Source organism: Castor canadensis, chromosome 8 (genome assembly GCF_047511655.1).
Source record: "Castor canadensis chromosome 8, mCasCan1.hap1v2, whole genome shotgun sequence".
Lineage (NCBI taxonomy): Eukaryota > Metazoa > Chordata > Mammalia > Rodentia > Castoridae > Castor > Castor canadensis.
In genome coordinates this window covers 47,203,938-47,226,022 of record NC_133393.1, presented here as the reverse complement: position 1 = coordinate 47,226,022, position 22,085 = coordinate 47,203,938, and the positions used below count along the sequence as shown (strand labels likewise).

Genomic DNA, 22,085 nt, shown 5'->3' with positions numbered 1-22,085 from the left:
ACTTGGAATTTATATTATCTATCTTGTGTGCAAGATTAAGTGCCTAGAAATTTTTTTGAGGGTGGTACTAGGATTTGAACTCAGAGCCTCATGCTTGCTAAGCAGGAGCTCTACCACTTCAGCCACTCTACCAGCCCTGGTGTGGGGGTGTGTGTGTTTGGTTTTTTTCAAGATAGGGTCTCCAGAACTATTTGCCTGGGCTGGCTTCGAGCCATGATCTTCCTGATTTCTCCCTCCTGAGTAGCCAGGATTACAGTGTGAGCCACCCGGTGCCCTGCTAGTGCCTAGAATTTAATATGCAGATATTTTCAGTATTTTCTGTTTTGGGAGAAAACGGACTTGAACTCATGTCTTCCTGCTTGAGCCATGCTCCCAACCCTTTTTTATTCTAGTTATTTTTTAGGTAGGGGATGGCATTTTTGGCCTGCATCTGGCCTCAGACTGGGATCCTATCTGTAGTCTCCCATGGGGTTGATCCTGGGTGTGCACTACCATACCCAGCTTATTGATTGAGATAGGGATTTCACTAATTTTTTGCTTGGGCTGGCCTCTAACTGCTCTCCTCCTGATGTGCACCTCCCAAGAGTATTTTCTGTATCTAGAATTCTATAGAATTCTGGCTCAAAAATTAAATGTAGAGTGATAAAAGTGATAGCACTCTTTTACAAAGGAAGCATAATTTGTTATTTACTATTAAAGACATTAATTTTTTTCATTACTAAAATATACTGTAACTATATATATATATATTTTTTTTTTTTTTTTGATGGTGGGACTGGGGTTTGAACTCAGGGCTTCATGCTTGCAAACCAGGAGCTCTACTGGTTGAACCACAGCTCCAGTCCATTTTACTCTGCTTATTTTTGGAGATGGAGTCTCTCAAACTACTTGCCCAGGCTGGCCTCCAACCCAGATCTTCCCGATTTCAGCCTCCCAAGTAGTTAGGATTACAGGTATGAGCCACCCATGAGCGCCCAGCTAATAATATTTTAAAAATGTAGAAGAGGAGAAGATAGAGAAAAAGTGTCCTGTTCAGAGAGACTTCTAGTGTCTTTTTGTCTTACATATTGTTTATATTGTGGGTTTTTTTGTATTTTGTAGATAAGCTAAATGTTACTGACTCTGTCATAAATAAAGTCACCGAGAAGTCTAGACAAAAAGAAGCAGATATGTAAGTAACATTTTAATTATAAAATGTAGGTGATAGAGACTAGTTTCTAGACTAAGTAGCTTACTTATTTTGTAGAGGATGTTTGTTTTTATTCTTTTAAAATCTGAGTGTAGCTTATTCCTTTGTAAATTGAAAATACTAAATGAGTTTTTACGAAATACATGGTAAAACTATAATTTGCGAAATCCACAAATGTGCTTTTGTGAGGCTAGCAACAGTAGTTGTGAATTTCATTTTAGACTAAATGTGTAAAATTTTTCCCTCTTTAGATTTTATTAAAAATTGGTCCCTTCTGCAACATATTTTAAAAATTCAAGGGAAAACTAGATAGTGATGTAACAGAACTGTTTCCGTTTACGCTTTGTTCTCAGTGCCAGTTGTTTACAATGTGGGTAACTTCTCCTGTGCTAATAGCTCTAATATTACTAGCAGTGTTAGAACCAGTTGTTCTAACCAGTGTTAGAACCAGTTGGTTTGAACTCAGGGCCCAGTACTTGTTAGTCAGTTGCTCTGCCATTTGAGCCACGCCTCCAGGCCTTTTTGCTTTAGGTTATTTTTCAGATAGGCCAGACTCAGACTGCAGTCATCCTACCTATGCTCCCTGTGTAGCTGGGATTATAGGTGCATGCCACCATGCTCAGTCTTTGTTGAGATGGGGCCTTCCTAATGTTTTCCCCTGGGCTGGCCTGAAACCAGGATCTTCCTGATCTCTGCCTCTAAAGTTAGCTGGGATTACAAGTGTAAGCCACTGTACCCAGCATAGAATTGAACTTTAAAACCAGTTTTCCTGTGATTCATTGCTGAAACACCAGTCACCTGTTATTTAATTGACGTGTATGACTCTTTGTATTTGAATCTTTTTCTAATCTTTTTTTTTTCTTATTGGTGGTATTGGGGTTTGAACTTGGCCTTACTTTTGCTAAACAGGAGCTCCACCACTTGAGGCACTGCCAGCCCAATGTCTTTGAATCTTTATTAGTTTAGGTTAGTGTACTGATTGAATTACCTGTGTATGAGCTGAAGAAAATCAGAACCTGCACTTTGAAAACTGTCTTGAAATGATAATAAACTTGGGTCTTCCTAGAATGTGATTCTAAAGAGAAAGCCTTATAAATATCTTTAAGTTTATACTAATAGAATGATTAAAGATTTGAAGAACTGTGTAAACAGGCTCTAAATTTTCTTTGTCATTTTATGCCTGCTGATTTTATTTAGTTCTTCTGAAATAAAAAGGAGACTTTTCCTTACTGTGTATATGTGCCCACTGTATGTATGTATATGTGTATATATATATTCCTTTCACCCCAGAGAATTAAATTGCATGCTCAGGAGAAATGAAGAAAGTTTTACTGAGTAAAGAATCTATAGTCGACTCATGAAAATCTGTTATGAAATAAATGACCTAGAAATTTTCACAGAATGTACATTTAGAAGCTTTATTTTGGCTTCTCACTGAATTTAAATATGTCAATTACACTTTTTTTTTTTTTTGCTTAGGTACCGAATTAAAGATAAGGCAGACAGAGCAACTGTAGAGCAGGTATAGTTTAAATGTGTTGCAAGTTCTTATGTTAAATTAGCATTTCTTTTCTCTTTGAATTGTTCTTTGCTTTTATCCTCCTTGCCTAGTGCTGTTACCTAAAATTACTTCTATATAAAGTTATTCCTTATTGTTTCAGTTTAGAGGTGAACATTTTGCTTTATAATAGGACCATTAGAGACAGGCACTGGTGGCTCACTCCTGTAATCCTACCTACTTGGGAGGCTGAGATTGGGAGGATTGAGGTTCTAGGCCTGCCTAGGCAAATAGTTCTCAAGATCCCCCTCTCCAAAATAACCAGAACACAATGGACTGTTAGTGTGGCTCAAGTGGTAGAGCACCGGCTTTGAAAGTGTGAAGCCAAGAGTTCAAACCCCAGGCCCCCCCCCCAAAAAAAAAAAAGGGGCCATTGGTAGATAAATTCATGGTCCTTCAATAGACCAGTGAAGCCATCATCCAATTCTTTCCCTTCTGGAGGAACAGAAATTATCAAACCCACAGTCTTTCTTAAGCAAGGTCTGTAGAGATTTTTGTTATCTTTCCCAGAAAACAGGTTGATTGTCTGCAATGAAATGAAGCAGGGAGTGTGGGTGTGGGTAAGAGGAGAAAGAAAGAGGTAATACCTTCAAATTTCTAATTAGAACTCCTTTTCTTTGCTTAGAAATTATGTGAGTTTTATTCTTTCTGTTGAAGGGAGAAATTAGCCCCTCATTTTCCCACATGCGGAGGGATATGATTGGATGTTAGCACAGGCTCAGATTTTGGATGTAAAGAAAGTGATAAGCTGAGCACTAGTGGCTCAAGCTCGTAATCCTAGCTACTCAGAAGGCAGAGATCAGAAGGATTGCTGTTCAAAGCCAGCCCAGGAAAGTAGTTTATGAGACTCTATTTTGAAAAACCCTTCACAAAAATAGAGCTAGTGGAGTGACTCAAGGTGAAGGCCCTAAGTTCAAGCCCCAGTACCGGGGGAAAAAAAAAAAAAGTGATAACAAGGGTCAGAATATTGTTGTTTGTAGCACTCATAGGCACAAACACACATTTTGAAATAGGCCTGTTTCTCTGCAGCTCCTTGGTTTTAAGATTTAAGCACTCCTGTCATGGACCTCAACCCCCAGGAGAGTAGAAACTAGCCTGTGATCTAGAGCCGTTTGTGCAATTAAGATTGCCACCTTTAGTAAAGCAGGAGCAGGGTCTGGGGCTGTATTGTCATTGTCCTACAATGAATATTGTCTGATTTGTTTCTGTGATTCTGAGATGAGACAGTCTTAAGTTTTCAAATACCTTAAAACAACTTAGGAAATACTTTCTCTCTAGTTTTGAATGTTGGAGTATATACCTTGAGTCTTAGGCTGTCTTTTTAAAATATTAGTTTGTCATTTTTCTTTTTTCTGTCTTCTTCTTTTTGTTTGTTTTTTTGAGATAGGTTCTTGCTCTATAGCCCAGACTGGCCTAGAACTCAATCCTCCTGCCTCAGCCTCCTGAGTGCTGAAACTGCAGGTATGCACCATGTGCCTGGTTTTCCTGTCTTGTTCTTAGGCCATTTAGTATGTTGCTCCTTCATCTGCCCCTTACTTATCTAACTACCAGTTTTACAGAAGCACAGTCTCAACCTAGGCTCCTGGGTTCAGCCAGTTTACTTCCCATCTGTCCTACCTGTGCAGTAGAGGAGTGGAAATTAACACCTGCTCACTCAGTTCCCTTTTATCCTTCTGTAGTTGAAATGGTTGTGTTTTGGTGTTTGGTCCTACAGTCTTCCAAAGTTGTACTAACCTTAGGTTTAGGCATCACCTAAGTATAGACCTAAAGTATAGTTAGGTTTAGCCGGTTTATAGTTTCTCATTTCATGAATCTGGGAGTCCCATCTGAGCACAAAGATGTACTGCTGGTGTCCCTTGAAATTGCAGTTTCAGAGATGGACAAGAAGAGACTTTAAAATCCTTGCCTTCTATTTGTTTAAGGTCCTAGGACTTGAATTCTTTTTATACAAGATTGACTAGTGTGACTTTGAAGAAGACCCTTGCTTTGATTTACTCATCTATAATAGCAAAGATCTTCAGATTTTCTTTAAGGAGCTGACTAATAAATACTTACGGCATTGCATGTTATGTGTGGTTTCTATTGAATAATAATTTTTTTGAGCAGCCTTTAAAAGTGCATAGCCATGTTTAGCTTACAGTCTATAGAATAACAAGCTGCAGCTGGGCCATAGAGTGCACACCCCTGGATTAAAGCTGCCTTTCCAGTTCAGTACCCATGAACACTTGAAACATGGTTAGTATGCATTTAGATGTGCTATGAATGTAAAATACAGGCTGGCTCTTGAATATTGAGTATAAAAAAGGGAATGCTAAATATCTTGTTAATAACTTTATTTTGATTATGTATTGATGATCTTTTAGATGTATTGGGTTAAACAGTGTAAGATTACTTACATGGTTTATTAAGTTTTCATTAGCTAATGTTGGTCTAGAGTCCATTTCTGCTTCCTTAAGACTTTGGTAGCCTTTGATTTCTATGACTGGATGAATGTCTTAGTTTATTGTCTCTTGCTCCTTTGACCTTCACCTCACTTTTTGCTTATTAAACATAAGAGTAAGTCAAACACAATAGTGACCCTCGTTTAGTCAACCAAGATAGCTCTTCAAGATAGACAACCAAGTAAAGTTAAGCTCTTCAGTTTGATAATTCTCACATGTTTCAACAAGAAAGATTTGAAACTGTCTATCTGAAATTTTTGTCTTGCATTTATTTCTTTTTAGGTTTTGGATCCCAGAACAAGAATGATTTTATTCAAGATTTTGACCAGAGGAATCATATCAGAGATAAATGGCTGTATCAGCACAGGAAAAGAAGTGAGCTTTTCTTTGGATGACTGAATGTTTTCATGTTAGTTTTCTTATTTCAAATACCAAATGTAACTTAGGCACTTAGTAAATAAATTGTGCCTTTGAAAAGTAACACGAGTCAAGGTAGTTTAATGTTTCAGAAACTATCTTGATTTATAGTTATTGAATTCATAGTTAAATAGGAAGTTTTATATGTAATTGTGCATTTTCACTAGTCAATGCATCGTCTCATTGAGACTAACAAGTTGTGCCCTCTAGTGAGGCATAGATAGTCAGATCATTGTGGGTCTGAGCCCTAATTTTAAGATTACCAAAAGAGGTGAGGGTTATTGTCTCATTTTTCTTTATGTAGATAACAGTTGTTTTTAATTAGCAGCTCATTCTGTGGGAATTATTAAATGTGAGTATCTTTAAATATTTTCCATATGTTTGAAACCAATTCTCATAAACACTTAAGTTGGATTTTATAATATATGTACAGTTAGGATGTATAGCTTAACTGTGGAATATATTCAGAGCAATGTGTCATTAGGTGATTTTGTTGTGCAAACATCATAAGATGGCTATGACATCACTAAGTAATATAATCTCACGAGACCACTGTGGTATATGTGGCCCATTGTTAACTAAAATATGGTCGGTCCCATGACTCGTGACTGTGTATTAGAGACATGTTTACTGTGCTTTTTGGTAAGATGTTTCATATTTTAATTCACATCTTCAAAAGATAGCCATATTACTTATGCATGTTACTTCAATTCACTTGTCTTTTGAGGTTAGAATCAAACATACTTGAAAAGTAAAACATTGTAGTTATTTAACACAAACTTCATTTTGTTTTTGACAAAATAGGCTAATGTATATCATGCTAGCACAGCAAATGGAGAGAGCAGAGCAATCAAAATTTACAAAACTTCTATTTTGGTGTTTAAAGATCGGGACAAGTATGTAAGTGGGGAATTCAGGTGAGCTCAGATTTTTTTCTCCCAGTTTCTTTTAATTTCTATTTCCTTAAATATTAAAGCAACAATGAAATGCCTGAAATAACAATTTTTTTGTTGTTGTTTAAGATTTCGTCATGGCTATTGTAAAGGAAACCCTAGAAAAATGGTGAAAACGTGGGCAGAGAAGGAAATGAGGAACTTAATCAGGTGACTGTCTGGGATGTGTGTGTCTTCTGAGCACCAGCTTCAGCCCTTCTTGCCAGCAGCTACATCATGGTTCTGCCCTAATAGAGGGGCTCGTTAGGCTATTTAGCTTTGGTGAGCTAAGCAGAAAAAAATTAATTTCTGGACAAGTAGCATGACCTGTTCTCTAGTCTAAGACTTTATTGCAGAAGAATTCATCATGGCTCATATTTGTTTAACAAAGCTAATTATTGAAAAGCCTTGTAAGCTATTTGAAAATATGTGGAATTTTTGCTCAGAAAAATAAAACCATTATAGGATTATTTATTTATTTATTTATATTTATTTATTTAGGGGGCACTACTGGGGTTTAAATCAGGGCCTTGCCCTTAGTGGGCAAGCACTCTGCCCTTTGAGCCATGCCCCCAGTCCAGTGTTAACAGGATTTGAAACAGGAGGTGACACACTGTCATCAGTGATGATAATCGTGTCACTTTTTAACAGTTATTGGAGTTTTAGACAAATCATGTCAGATCCTAAACACTTCACCTATTTACTTAGTTGCGTTTTGGATCATGTTTGCATATTATATGCACTTACCATGTAAAGAAAGTCTTCTTAACCTCGTTGAGGCCAATTTTCCTCAAAAGTTTGGGTATTTTTTTCCTCTTCTCCATGTTTTCTAACTTTTATGTTATGTTAGTTAACTTACTATTAAGCAAGTACTATTTGTTTTGAAAATCAGTTTTGAAATCTTGTGCTCAACTTGCTGTTACGTATGAGTTCAATTTTTATTAAGCATATTTTAGGCTGTTCAATTCAAAAGAGAATTATAGACATACCTAAGATGCACGGTTTAACACCCATGGGATTGGATCTGAGGCTAGAAGTCATGGAATGTATTAGTTTAATTGTCAGAGATTTCTTCTTTGTTGTGTATTTGTTTGTTTTTTCTTTATTTGAGACAGGGTCTTGCTGTGTAGCCTCATGATCACACTCATGATCCTATTGATTCAGCCTCCCAAGTGCTAGGATTACAGGCATGTGCCAACATACCCAGCTGTTTCATCATTCTTGTTGGTACATAATGGTGCCACTTTAAAATGATGTCTTACGGTTTATGAGATACAACAATACAATATTGAGAGATCTTGGTGCTGTTTCCTAACATATAGCTGTTGTACTTTGTTTACATCCCTTTTTCACTTTTCAATTGTCCTTTTATCTATTATACTACAGGCTAAACACAGCAGAGATACCCTGTCCAGAACCAATAATGTTAAAAAGTCATGTTCTTGTTATGGGATTCATTGGTAAAGATGACATGTAAGTATAAGAAAGTCCTAAGAATTTCCTGCTTGGAACTACTTTTAAGTGCTTTGAACTAATCTGTAATATGAATATTTCCCCTTAGAATAGTTCCTTTTGTGATTTTTTTACCACTGTGTTAGTGTTTAAGTGTTACAGTTTAACTTTTAAAGTTTCAAAATGCTTCTGAATAACAGCCCTTTTTTTTTTTTTTTTTTTCATTTTTCTTTTATTATTCATATGTGCATACAAGGCTTGGTTCATTTCTCCCCCCTGCCCCCACCCCCTCCCTCTCCCCCCCCCCAATACCAAGCAGAAACTATTTTGCCCTTATTTCTAATTTTGTTGTAGAGAGAGTATAAGCAATAATAGGAAGGAACAAGGGTTTTTGCTGGTTGAGATAAGGATAGCTATACAGGGCATTGACTCACATTGATTTCCTGTGCGTGGGTGTTACCTTCTAGGTTAATTCTTTTTGATCTAACCTTTTCTCTGGTACCTGTTCCCCTTTTCCTATTGAACAGCCCTGTTTTTGAGGGATGTTTATTGAGTGTGCTGGGAAGACACCTCTTTATTGGCATCTTCTTGGAGTAGCAAGAATTATCACATGATGAGTTGAAGAAGAAAAGTGCATGTAACAATGTAGTATGAAGCAAGAAAACTTCTTCTTGGTCATTTTATCTTGGTTCATTTTGTTTTTATTCAAGGCCCGCACCACTGTTAAAAAATGTCCAGTTGTCAGAATCCAAGGCGCGAGAGTTGTATCTGCAGGTCATTCAATACATGAGAAGAATGTATCAGGATGCAAGACTTGTCCATGCAGATCTCAGTGAATTTAATATGCTGTGAGTGTGTTTCTTCTTTTAGGAACTCCTATAAGGCATTTCATGTCCCTTAAAACAATATAAAATCCTAATCCATAAAGTCATATTAAATTCTAAAGTTGTAAAGTTGGCTTCCACATGGTAACAGTTAAGATGTAGTTTCTCTCTTTAATGACCTTAGTCACAGAATTGCCATTTTGAGGGGCTGGGGGTATAGCTTAGTAATAGAACACTTGCCTACCATGCATGAGGCCTTGGGTTCTAGCCCCAGCATCAGGGAAAACAAAAAAACAATATACACAAGCAACAGCAACAAAAGAATTAACCACTTTGCTCATTAACAGTTAATGGGCTTTGGGAATTTGCTCAGTTTTCATCTCTTATTAGTCACAATGGCCCTTTCTTATGTACCTTGGTCATTTTGTGAATTATTTCTCTTGCTCTTAAGAATAGAATTTTTTTAGCCAGACATGGTATCTCACATCTGTAATTCCAGCACTCAGGAGGTTAAGGTAGGCAGATTTTGAGTTTGGAGCCAGTCTGGGCTATGTAGCAAGAACCTGCTTCACAAAAACCAGGTAAGTTGTAGCACCCTATAGCTTCTGTATCTCTGTCCACAAGGTACCATGGTGGAAATGTGTATATCATTGATGTTTCTCAGTCTGTAGAACATGACCACCCACATGCCTTGGAGTTCTTGAGAAAAGACTGTACCAATGTCAATGGTGAGTAGAAAGTGAGATTTCCTTAGAGCTTGTTTGTTTATTTTAGTTCTGTACTCAGTTAAACTGTTGGTATAAAATTTTGTCACTGGGGCTGAGAGTATAGCTTGGTAGAGTGTTTACCTAGCATAATGAGGCCCTGAATTTGATCTCCCAACACCACAAAATAAAACAAAGATCTTTTTTTTTTTGGTGATGGTGGTACTGGGGTTTGAACTCAGGTCCTCACATTTACAAGGCATGTACTTTATCACTTGAGCTGTTCTACCGGGCCCAAAACAAAAATGTTGTCACTAAATTGTTCACTGATACACTTAAATCGTTTGCTGTAGCTTGGGATGTAGCTCATTGTCAGAGCACTTGCCTACCATGTGCAGAGCCATGTGATCAATCCCTAGCACTCCTAAAAAAATTTTTTAATTGCCTGGAAATGGTATATGTTTCTGTTTCTTTGTTTCTCTATACGTAGTTGGAATAATAACTTTTTCCCTTATAAGGTTATCATTAACATTTTTCCTTCTGACAGATTTCTTTTTGAAACATGCTGTTGCTGTTATGACTGTACGAGAGCTCTTTGAGTTTGTCACAGATCCTTCCATCACAGACAAGAACATGGATGCTTATCTCTCAAAGGTAAGATGGGGTGAGGACAGAGTAGAAAACAGCAGTGTAATAGTAATTTGCATTTGTGTGATACTTCTGAGGGACTCAGAGTAGAGTAATTTACTCATTTTGACTTCCTAAGACTTCTGATTTCACAGATGGGGAATTTAAAATATAGAGTAGTAGTCAATGATAAAGCCAGGAGTCTTGACTTTAGTCATCTGCAAAGATTACAGAGATTGTTAGTCTTCATAAACATTTAATAACAGATTGTTTTGTGTCATTAATTCTCCCATATTTTTCAGGGACTTTTTTTTTGGCACTGGGATTTGAACTCGGGGCCTCATGCTTGGTAGGCAGGTGTTCTGCCTGAGATACAACCCCAGCTCTTGGTACTTCTTATATATAGACTCTTGCAATGTTTGTCTTTTTGTGCCTGGCTTATTTTTCTTAGCATAATGTGCTCAAGGTTCATCCAAGTGGCAGCATGTGACAGGATTTCTTTCCTTTTTAAGGCTTTGTATGTGTAGCGCATTTTTTATATATATGCGTGTATACATATATATTCTTCTGTCAGTATACATATATATTCTTCTGTCAGTGGACACTTGGAGTCACCTCCACCTTTTGACTATTATGAGTAATGCTGCTGTGAATTGAGTGCATAAATATCTCTTCAAGACCCTACTTTTGATTCTTTTGACTATATTCCCAAAAGCTGAATTGCTAAATCTTGTGGTAATTGTATTTTTTAAGTTTTCGGGAAGCCACCATAGTATTTACCATATCAACTATACCATTTTACATTCCATCAGCAGTGCCCAAGGGCTCCAGTTTCTCTACATTCTCACCAACACTTACTATTTTCTGCCTTTTTAGGTGGTAGCCATCCTAAATGGGTGTGAGGAGGTGTATGATTTTGGTTTGCATTTCCTAAATGATTAGTGATGTTGAACATCTTTTAATGTGTCTTGCCCATATGCATATCATCTTTGGAGAAATGTCTCTTTAAGTCCCAACCCCACTTCTTTTTTGGCAGTACTGGAGTTTGAGAGCAGTGCCTCATGCTTGCTAGGCAGGTACTCTAACACTTGAGGCATCCCCCAGCCCTTTTTACTTTAGTTGTTTTTCAGGTAGGGTCTCATGCTTTTTGCCCAGCATTGGCCTTGGAATGCAGTTCTCCTACCTACACCTTCTAAGTAGCTAGTGTTACAGTCAGGAACCACTGCACTTGGCTTCCATTGCCCATTTTGAAGCCAGTTGTTTGTTTTGTTGTTTAGTGGTAAGACTTCTTCATATATTCTGGGTATTAACTGTGTGTGTGTGTATGTGTGTGCGTGTGTGTGCATGTTCGCATGTGGTACTGGGGTTTAAACTCAGGGCCTCATGCTTGCTAGGCAGGCACTATCACTTGAGCCATGCTCTCAGCCCCAGGTACTAGCTTTTTATTACATACATGATGTGCAGATATTTTCTCCCATTCCATAGGTTGCTTTTGTGCTGTGTTGATTGCACACTGATGCACAGAAGTTTTAAATTTTGAGACAGTTCAGTTTCTGTTTTCACTCTTTGTCACTCCTGCTCCCAGGATTTTAAACATATATGTGTCCCTATAAAGGCTTTGAGGTTTGATCTTACTTTCTCACATTCTTCCCTTTCCCTGGAGTGCCTTTCCGTTTTTGCCTTTGCTCATCTTGCTCTGCCTGGTGATCTTTAAAGCTTAGTTCAAAAACTTTGTCAAGGGGAAATTCAGCAGAAATCATTGTTTCCCTAGTATTTTTCCATATTGTATCGCTATATTAGAAGTAGTCACGCTGTGTCACTTCTTATTCCATTCAGTTTGTTTTGTTTTGAGCAGGTCTTGAACTTGTGATCCTCCTGCCTCAACCTCCAAATGCTGGGATCACAGATGTTCAGCACCACACCCAACTAGATTATGAACTCTTACAGGACAGTAGTTTTGTGTATTGCTAGTGCCTGATCAGTGTATAGTCTGTAACTACTTATGCTAATTGAATAAATATCACATTGTTTTAGTCCTAAGCTATTAGTAGTGATTTTACTTAAAAATAAAACAGAAAACACCACTACCACTATTCTTTCCTTCTATATATTTTAACTAGAGAACAAGATCTTCAGTTTTACAAGCCAGAAAAACCCTGTAGAGAATCTTTGTCATCTTCTTAGTTTCAGTCACTGTTTGCTTAAAGGACTTACTTTGGTGATTTAAACTATAATAGCATTAGACCACTTACTCAGCCTCCTTGTGATTTCCTTCACTAACTTTTTAAGAATTAAGGAATGGTTGTGGGTCTCAGTTACTCTTTAGTAAATATCTTTGCTAATCATTTAAAAATTATTAAAGCTGACATTGCTTTTTTTTTTTTTTAATGTGTTGCTGAGGATGGAACCAGGGCCTTGTGCATGTGTGCATGCTAGGCAAGCAATTCTGCTGAGCTAGAGATTTCCCCAAGGCTAGTTTATTCTGTTTCTTTGGAGGGATGGCAGCCTTCTTGGTGAAGGCTATGGTAGAGAACAAACCTGTCCCATTAGAGTTCACTGAGTGCCTTTAGAAATGTGAAGAGTTGACACCTGTAAGGATTAGAACAAGTACATTTTTAAAAGTAGAAAATAGATGTATCTACTACTCTAGCCTGAATGTAAAGGAAAGTAATTTTTGTTTTCTTTCAAAGGCCATGGAAGTAGCATCTCAAAGGACCAACGAAGAAAGATCTAGCCAAGATCATGTGGATGAAGAGGTAGGATTTTGTTTTGTTTTGTTTTGCAACAGGATCTCGCTGTGTTGCTCAGGCTGGACTTGAGCTCAAGATCTCCTTGCCTCAGCCTCCCAAATGCTGAAATTATAGGTTTGTGCCACTGCACCCAGCTAACAGTTGAGTTTTGAGGTCTTTTTAAAACATTGGTGGAGCATAAACTTGATTTTAATAGATACATGGCATATAATTTAAATGAGCTAAGTTGTATAATTTAATTCCGTCGTATTCTTCCAGTCAGCAACCTATTAGTCCATATTCTAGAAAGTTTTTAAAGAGCCTGTGGGATATGTAAGTTAAGAAGGAAAAGCCACCAGGTGTGGTGGTGCTAGGCAGGTGCTAGGTAGAGTCCAAGGCCAGCCTTTGATACGTAGTGAGTTCCAGGCCAGCCTACTTTGCAGAGTGTGCCTCTGAATCAGAAAACCAAAAACAAGGCTGGATGTGGTAGCTCAAGCCTGTCTGTAATCCTGCCTACTTGGGAGGTGGAGATCTGGCGGACTGTGGCTCAAGGCCAGCCCAGGAAAAATGTGCAAGAGACTTCACTTACAGTTGCTGGGTGCAATGGTGCATTGAGGAATGCACAGATAAGGATATCATGGTCCACACCTTACTGGGCAAAAAAACCATGAGATCCTATCTCAAAAATAGCTAATTCAAAAAGGGCTGAGGGTGTGGCTCAAGTGGTGGAATGCCTGCCTGCCTAATGAGCTAGGCTCTGAGTTCAAACCCCAGTACCACCAAAATAAAAGGGAAAGCATGTTTTTAATTTGCAAGTATGAATTTTTAAATGACTATAGATTCTAGAAATATTTTAGATTTTAAATATTGATGCTTTGCTTAAAAAGTAATATAAAATTATTTCAGTCTAGGAACTCAGAGCATTTTTTGTAAAGGATCTATAGTAGGCTTTTTTGTTTTTTAAATTTCCTCAATTTCACTGTAATAGATGAATTGAGGTACTTGTTGTTCAGCGGTTCTTGACCTTTTTTTTTTTTTTTATTGTGGCAGCTGAGTAGGTGACATTCCCATGTAACAACATGTTCCTTTGTAAGCATAGCCTGGTGATCCTGCTAATTATAACTCTACCCTTTTCCCTTCTATGTGGAAGAGATTATTGAATAGGAGGAGTATTCTAAGGATAATCTTGAGTCAACTCTAATGAGTGTCTTTTCTTCTTTAAAATAAATCACACACAAAATAACAGCGTTTTATATTAGTGACAAATTGTGTTTGGCACACCATGTAGCAGATGCAACGACAGTGTGTGCACAGCTTGGCTGAGAATCTGTTGGAGGTGATGGTGAAGATAACCTACTCCATGACTTGATGGAAGTGAGGATGCTGAGTGAATGTGAGAAGAAATGAATAATAGTGTCAATTTTGCTTTTCCCTGTATCTGTTAGGTGTTCAAGAGAGCATATATTCCTAGGACCTTGAATGAGGTAAAAAATTATGAGAGGGATATTGATATAATGATGAAATTGAAGGAAGAGGACATGGCCATGAATGCTCAACAAGACAATGTGAGTAGCTTTTTTCTTGGTAGTACCTGAGTTTGAACTCAGGGTTTCACACTTGCTACCCAGGTACTCTACTGCTTGAGCCACACCTCCAGTCCTAGTTTCTCTAATCTTGAAAGTTGGCTTTGAGCTAGCAAGATTGCTAGCTTCTTTATATGAGCATGTTATTTGTATACATTGGATGTAAAGGGAATTCATTGGTATTTATGAGAGAGGTGACACATTTGAGTGTGTACAGCAGACTATAATTAGAAAAAACGGGGAGATCCCCCGTTTTATAGCATTCTGGGCTATAAATAGTTATACTATATCAATTAATATGTATTTCATTATGGACATATGTGAGGTAATTTTTCTCCTGTTTAAGGACTACATGGTAAGTATTTTAGGCTTTGCCAGCCAAGAAGCAAAATAAAGAATTTATGTAGGTCTTTATATAAAAAAAGAAAAAAATGTTCCACAACTTTTTGTAACCAGCTCTATTAATGAGAAAAGAATGGAATTGTTTGGAGAGGTGGGTAACATTTCATTTAACGGGGTTCAGAGTTAGTATTTATTATCGTCAGATTGATTGCAAACATTCCTCTGGAAAAACTACCAGGTGGCTGGTTGGATTTGGCCTATGTGCTTGATATACATGGTAAATGAATAACATCGTTTTATACACGTTCTGTGTTACTATGAGATAAATTTTAAGTACCTCTTATAATCACAGATGATACCATTTAGTCCAGTGTTTAATAGTGCAATGTGTGCCTATCATCTACTTTTATGTTGATTCTTAATTTTTCCTTTTGGTTACAAGATTCTGTATCAGACTGTCACAGGATTAAAGAAAGATTTGTCAGGAGTTCAAAAGGTATGAAGAACATGTTATTGTCTGTTCATGTTAAAATTCTTTTGCAGAATGTACAACTTAATGTAAAATAGTATCAGAATTAAATTTTGAGACTTATTTTTCATCTCTCCTTGAATTACTCTGTTTTTATAGGTGATACTTTTATCATTTTTTTGTATCCTAGTCTTCTTTCATTTGTGAAATTACTAATAATAGCCACATGACTCTCAGTTTTTGAAATCAGTTTTTAAAAAACAATGTGGAATGTGGTGTCATGCCAGTGTATACCTTACTGAAGAACAGTCTCTTGAGTTCAGCAGTCTTACTGACTGGACTCCTGTTGTGCTCCCTTTGTTTCAGATTTTAGAAGGGTAAGGATTAAATAATTCTAATTTAGGCAGTAATAAAGAAGTTTTTGTTTTTAATCTTCTTAATAAAAGTCTTCAGTGCAGGATCACAGTTTGCTTTTTGAAAATTGGCTGTTTTGTGTGAAGAACTGAATTGGAGAAATTCCAGTATTTTGTATTTTTCAGTTAGATATAGCATGTATTATGAGAAAGTTGTGATTTAAATTTCAGAGCATGAAGATTTTGTTATAACTAGGTAGAAAATATTTTTGTCTTGTTTCCTTTATAAAAAGGAACCTTCTTATGTAATTTTGTTTTGTTTTTTTTTTTTTTGGTGGGACTGATGTTTGAACCCAGGGCTTCACACTTACAAAGCACTCACTCTACCACTTGAGCCATACCTCTAGTCCTAAAAAGGAACCTTTTTATTAAAAGTAAACCCCCTCTTTTAAAAACTGCTTCCTGCTACTTAAAAAGCGGGACAGGGTAACACATAGCTTACAGTCCCAGTTCCTGGGGAGTCTGAGACAGGAGGGTCACTTGAGCCCAGGAGTTGAGGTCCCAGATGCCAGACCCTGTCTTTTAAAAGTAACTGCTAAATTTCAAGAAAAGTGAAGATATCTCTTGGTTGAATATTACCATTTCTCTGAATTAGATTAGCTTTTTTGTTTGTGATTCATAGGAAAGAGCTGTAAAGTTACCCAGATAAATCCTTATTTTTGACCTCTGTGTATATTTTACATCCTTCCAAATCCTACCCAACCTCCGGACTTGCTGAAAGAGGCAGCACAGTTATGTTGTTGATCCAGGTCACCCATAAAGCCGTAGTTCCTTTATTTGAGTGTTCTTGAGCCCTGCTAGAATGGTTTCTTGTGATCCTTCTTCCTGATGTCAACTTGATGTTTTAGTGCAAGATGTTATTATTATTTATAATTTCTCTGTAAGGCTGAAGTCTAAATTCTGGTATTAAAATGTTTAATAACAATAGCTCACTAATTGTTTTCAAATATTTCTGTAATGATTTCAAGGTTCCTGCACTTCTAGAAAATAAAGTTAAGGGACAGATTTGTTCTGATTCAGAAGATCCTGGACACTCTGAGTGCTCTGACACAGACACTGAGGAACAGGGAGACCATGCCCACTGCAGAAAACATACTACTGACCCTAACATCGATAAAAAGGTTGGCCAAGACTTCAGTATGATAGCAGCTACTCTCGTTTCTCTTTGCTTAAGGGATCGAGCAGTAGCTGTTAGTGCCTCTATATAGTTTTCAATAGCTAAGTATATTCTTTGTTTTGGGGGTAGCATTAGAAACTGATGTAAGTTATTCCTTAGACATTGTATGGAGAGAGGACATACTCTATTCTTGTCTCTATCTCTGTCTACTAGAAAGAATATTTTCTCTTTCCAGCCTTTATTTCTGTTAAGATATGTAACTTGTAAACATTTAGTAACACCTACAAATTTCTATTAAGAAAGTTTAAGGGCTGGTATAGTACTTACCTAGCTTTTGTGAGGCCCTGGATTCAGTTTCCAATACTGCAAAAAAAGAAAGAGAAAGCTAAAAGACACTTTTTTTTGGGGAGGGGGGGCAGTGGTGACTGGGGTTTGAACTCAGAGCTTCATGTTTGCAAAGCAGGCACTCTGCACTTGAGCCATGCCTTCAGTCCATTTTGCTCTGGTTATTTTGGCAGTATTGGGATTTGAACTCAGGGCCTCCCACTTGCTAGGCAGGTGCTCTCCCACTTGAGCTACACCTCCAGCCCCTGCTGTGGTTATTTTGGAGACAGGGTCTCATGAACTGTTTGCCCATGCTGGCCTCAAACCACGATCCTCCCAATCTGAGCCTCCCATATAGCTAGGATTACAGGCTTGAGCATCCAGTGCCCAGTGTGAAAGACAAATTTTACCCCCAAGTTCTACCGCCAACCTATAATTCATATTTTTATGTTAGTTTTATCCTTTTACATACCAACTTTTATTTAGTTGTGATAATAATATACTCTGAATGAAATTTTGTGGGGATTTTTTGTTTGATTTTTACAGGAAAGAAAAAAGATGGTCAAGGAAGCCCAGAGAGAGAAAAGAAAAAACAAAATTCCTAAACATGTGAAAAAAAGAAAGGAAAAGACAGCCAAGGCAAAAAAAGGCAAATAGAATGAGAACTGTTATGTTTTTTTTTACCTGAACTTGCAGCTGGAAGATGGCTTCTTAATTTTAACCAAACTGTTTTTATGGCACTGTCTGTGAAGACTGATTCAAGTGTGTTCCACATAATTATGTAAAAACCCCAAAAGCCTGAAGCTCTAGTGTCCAGATTCAGTCACTGACTGGTATTGACAAAAGATTTATTTAAGGTACTATTTTAATGAATAACTTACACATTTTTATTTTTATATTCTTCTCCTACAAATATGTTTTCAGAAGTATCATAAATACTTAAATGTGGTGAACTTCCATAATCTTTTTGTGAGTGTAAAGACACTGTGGAAAAACTTGGGAAAATCATTTTTGCTTTCTTTGTACATGCCAAAAACACCTCTGAAATCATTTGATTGTAACGCCGTGGTGTATATGTAAGGGAGTTTCACTCGTAAGAATTAATTTGGCCATTAATATAATTAGTTACTACAATTCTGTCCTTGTGTGCATCAGTGGTTGGGTGTCACGCACTCCCATTTCATCTTTAGCTGTGACTTCTTAGTTCACATCATGTATTTCACATTCAGCTGTTTAACATTTTCATTTATTCATCAAATATTTCAGTATATTAGGTGCTGGTAGTATAGCAGTGAACAAAACAAATTACTGCCTTTCTGTAGAGTGCATTTGAATAAAAGATAAGGCCCTAAACAAAATAAGTAAAATTGTCTCAGGAGATGAGAAAAATCTATGAAGAAAACTAATACTGAGAAAAGAGAATACCTGGGGTGGTAGGGGGTTGAAATTTTAGAAGATAGTTTTAGAAAGGTCACACTGAGAGGTGATATTTAGCAACTGCTTGAAGAAGCTTAAGTCATGGTGGGCTTTGTGACATGTGCCTATAATCCCAGCATTCAGGATGCAGAGGCAGGAAGGTTATGAGTTCAGGACCATTCTGGGCTACTTAGGAAGTTGGAGGCCAGCCTGAGCTACCTGGTGAGACTGTCTCAAAAAAATCAAACAAAGAAGCTGAGTTATGTACATATCAGGAAAGAAGAACATTCCAGGCACAACCAACAAATAGGGAAAAGGCTTTGAGGCAGAAGAGTACCTTCCATGTTGCAGGAATAGGATCACAGCATCAGAATGAACAGAGAAAGTAGTAGATGAGGTCAGATAGTGTAATGCTTTTGGAGTGTTTTGGGCAGAGGAATGATGTGATCCAACTTCTGTTTCAAAAGGATCCTTCTGGCCTCTGGAGAATTGACCGGCAAGCATGGGTACAAGATGAACGTGTATGTTTGTTATAACTCAAGTGAGAGATGCTGATGGTTTGATCTATGATGGTAGCAATGGAGATGGACAGAAGAGATTGGACATGGTAAAAGAATGACTGAGAGGAGAGGAGGGTGAAAGTGAAGGTCCACTTTAGGATTGATGACCTGCAAAGTCATTAAGACCATTGGAGTTGTCACTTACTGTGAGGGGAAGAAATGTGGGTAGAACAGGCCTGGGGTAAGAGTGAGATAAAAATCTTACATTGCAGCCCAGCACAAATATTAAAAGAAATTACCCGGCTTTTACTCTTTTTTTTGTTTTATTTTTCTTTTGGCAGTACTAGGGTTAGAACTCAGGGCTTTGCTCTTGCCGAGCAGGTGCTCTACTTCTTGAGCCACACCTCCAGCCCTTTTTTCTATGGTTATTTTGGAGATAGGGTCCTGCTTTTTCTATCCAGGCTGGCCTGGAATGTGATCCTATTTCATACTTCCCATAGTAGCTGGGCTGACAGACATGGACCACCACATCCAGCTTTTTCTGTTGAGGCCCTTCCACGTAGCTAGGGTTAGAGCTTGAGCCACCATGCCTAGCTGCTGCTGCTTTTTTTTTTTTTTTTTTTTTTAACATTTATCTTTATTTTAGAAATGGCTGTTTTAACCATTTCATTCAGAAACTTTCTGTTTCCACATAAACTGAAACTTGCACCCACTTTAATGGTAGGTTATTGGGAGAGAATCTAGCTCTGAAAATTATCAGTTCAATTTCATTATGTTGATAATATCCTCCCTCAAAGTTTAAAATATAAAATACAATTTCATTGAAACACAGAAGTAGTCCTACAAAAATAGTCTGCAATTAACACAGCAAAAGAAAAAAAAAAAAAAACCAAGAATAAACATAGCAACTCTGTGTACACTTGGGGAGTTTATCTTCCAGATCTTCAGATTATTGTACTTGTGTTGGTCTTACTCTCCAACGAGGTGTGTGGCCAGCTCCACAGAGCCATTTTTTGCTGCCTCTAATGCAGTTTCTCAGTTTTCTCGAGACCAGTTGGCTAAAGGTAGTGTTGGGAGCAGTGGGGGACAGTTCTTTTTCCTTTACGTTACTGGGAGGTGGCTTGTAAAAACGTCAAGGTTTGGAACAGTATGGGGATTCTAAGCTGAGAAACTTTTTTCTGATACCTCTCTCACTGATGTGGGTATTTCTGCTTTGGATACTGAGCCAGGCACCTGTGACTGAGAGTATTAACCATTGGCAGTATTCGGATTGCCAAACTTATCCGAAATTAGATTGCCCCGTGTTTATCTTATCAAAAGGTTTCAAAGAGGGAGCCATTGAATTGTAGGCAACCTACTTACATGACTACTTGCTGACTTTGATTATAATTGAATTTTGATTACTTGATGATTAGGTTTTAGTGTTAATGGATTATTTGTAGTATGGCAGGTATGATTTTGTCAACAGTAGATGTATCTGATTTTTCTATAATATTTTGTTGATTTTCTCATCTCTCCAAATAATGCAAATGTTTCTAAAAGTTTCCCGTGAGAATGCTGGATAATTTTCTTTGAAGCATAAAATCATGACATTTCCTTCCATGAAGTCATTTTGGGTCAGAAGTTTGCTCAGCCTGGAGTTTCCATCATTTGAGCGTGATCTTTGCATAAGGAGATGGAAACTGGCAGCTTTTTGCCAAGGTCTAGTCAAGTGCGTCCCTGCTTGTTGGCTAACATCTAGTTGTCTTCAGCTTTATCTATAGCTTGATGAAGATGCTTTCAAGATATTGAAAAGCTTTACAGATTGGCACTAAGAGTTGTTTGAGAAACCTCTCCTTTCTTATGAGTACTATAAATTCTGTAATAGTTACTAGGTATTTCTTGGCTATGGCTCTCTACTGTATTCTATGGCTGGTATTTTATTAACGTTTGGTTCAGAAAATGAAATAAAGGTTCTTTTAGATGCTGATAAATAAAATTTAAGAACAGCTCATAAATCAGATCCTGGTTGTAATTTTCTTAAGTCCTTTTCATTTTCACATGCTTAACAAGAGCCAGATACACATCTATAATCCCAGCACTCTGGGAAACTGAAGAAAGAGGATCTCAAGGTCGACACCAGCCTGGGCTGCATAGTGAGTTCCAGGCCAGTCTGGGCTTCAAAGTGAGACCCTGTCTCAAAAAAAACAAAACCAAAACAAACAAAGGACTTGTTTTAGTCCTAAAACAAGATTTCTAAGTTTTAGTTATCTGTACTCAGTGAAGAGGTTTGCTCTGGTTTCCGAGGTTTACTTACTAATGATGGAAGAGTTACAAGGGTCAGCAGCACAGGCGGGTTCTTCTCAGGTGTATCTTCCTGAGATTTTTTTTCTGACCATTTAGCTCATAGGCAAGTGCCCTTCGCATCTTATACCTTGAATTGGGATCAGGTTGTCCTGTCTCCTACATTTTTGTTGGAGGTTTTAAATTCCATATCCTTTGGGTTTGTGGTGCCTTGGATATAAAGACTTCTTCTGTAAGTGTTTCAGAGGAAATCACACTATTGACTGTCAGGTCACTTAAGCTAGTTTCATAAGGAAGGACTTGCTATCTAATATATCTGCTTCCAGAGATGTTAGTCCCCGTTGATGGTATTGTGGAATCTTCTGGACTTGAATTGGGAGAATTGACTGTATTCGGGTTTTGGTTTGTTTTTATTTTGTTTTCTTTCATCTTCTGCTTTGGTTTCTGGTGGGTTGTGATAATGAGGAGGTAATCCAGGACAGGTAGAGTAGCTATACCACCACAAAATCCTCTTTCAGTTGTTTTTAGAGTGGTCTTCTGACGTGTGAGCAGAGCTGACTCCAGCTGAGGTAGGTTTTTTTCCCACCCCAGGTAGGTTTCTTGTCTTGTATAGGTGTGTTGCTACTTGTTTTGTTGAACCATCTTTGGGTGAACTTTAGCCTTTGCATGTTGTGTATATAGCTAGCAGGGTGTCAGGTAATTTGGTAGTGATAAGTTGTGGGAGGTATTTTGGGCCAAAACATTATTGGAGTCAGATTGGCAGAA

At 37.6% G+C, this 22,085-nt stretch overlaps 1 protein-coding gene across 3 annotated transcripts in view; it reads left to right on the top strand.

The window, feature by feature from the left end:
* Riok1 (RIO kinase 1) overlaps window positions 1-22,085 on the top strand; it is a 29,061-nt gene extending 6,976 nt beyond the window's left edge. The window contains exons 4-17 of one of the 3 annotated variants that reach the window (XM_020172700.2): window positions 1,102-1,171; window positions 2,669-2,711; window positions 5,471-5,563; window positions 6,410-6,522; window positions 6,628-6,708; window positions 7,924-8,010; window positions 8,700-8,837; window positions 9,438-9,541; window positions 10,065-10,171; window positions 12,835-12,900; window positions 14,319-14,438; window positions 15,241-15,294; window positions 16,649-16,801; window positions 17,668-22,085. In XM_020172700.2, the coding sequence (XP_020028289.2) occupies window positions 1,102-1,171; window positions 2,669-2,711; window positions 5,471-5,563; window positions 6,410-6,522; window positions 6,628-6,708; window positions 7,924-8,010; window positions 8,700-8,837; window positions 9,438-9,541; window positions 10,065-10,171; window positions 12,835-12,900; window positions 14,319-14,438; window positions 15,241-15,294; window positions 16,649-16,801; window positions 17,668-17,778 (1,340 nt within the window). In that variant the 3' untranslated portion in view covers window positions 17,779-22,085. The remainder of the gene's footprint in view (window positions 1-1,101; window positions 1,172-2,668; window positions 2,712-5,470; window positions 5,564-6,409; window positions 6,523-6,627; window positions 6,709-7,923; window positions 8,011-8,699; window positions 8,838-9,437; window positions 9,542-10,064; window positions 10,172-12,834; window positions 12,901-14,318; window positions 14,439-15,240; window positions 15,295-16,648; window positions 16,802-17,667) is intronic. The other 2 variants (XM_074082943.1, XM_074082942.1) reach the window with 2 other exon arrangements.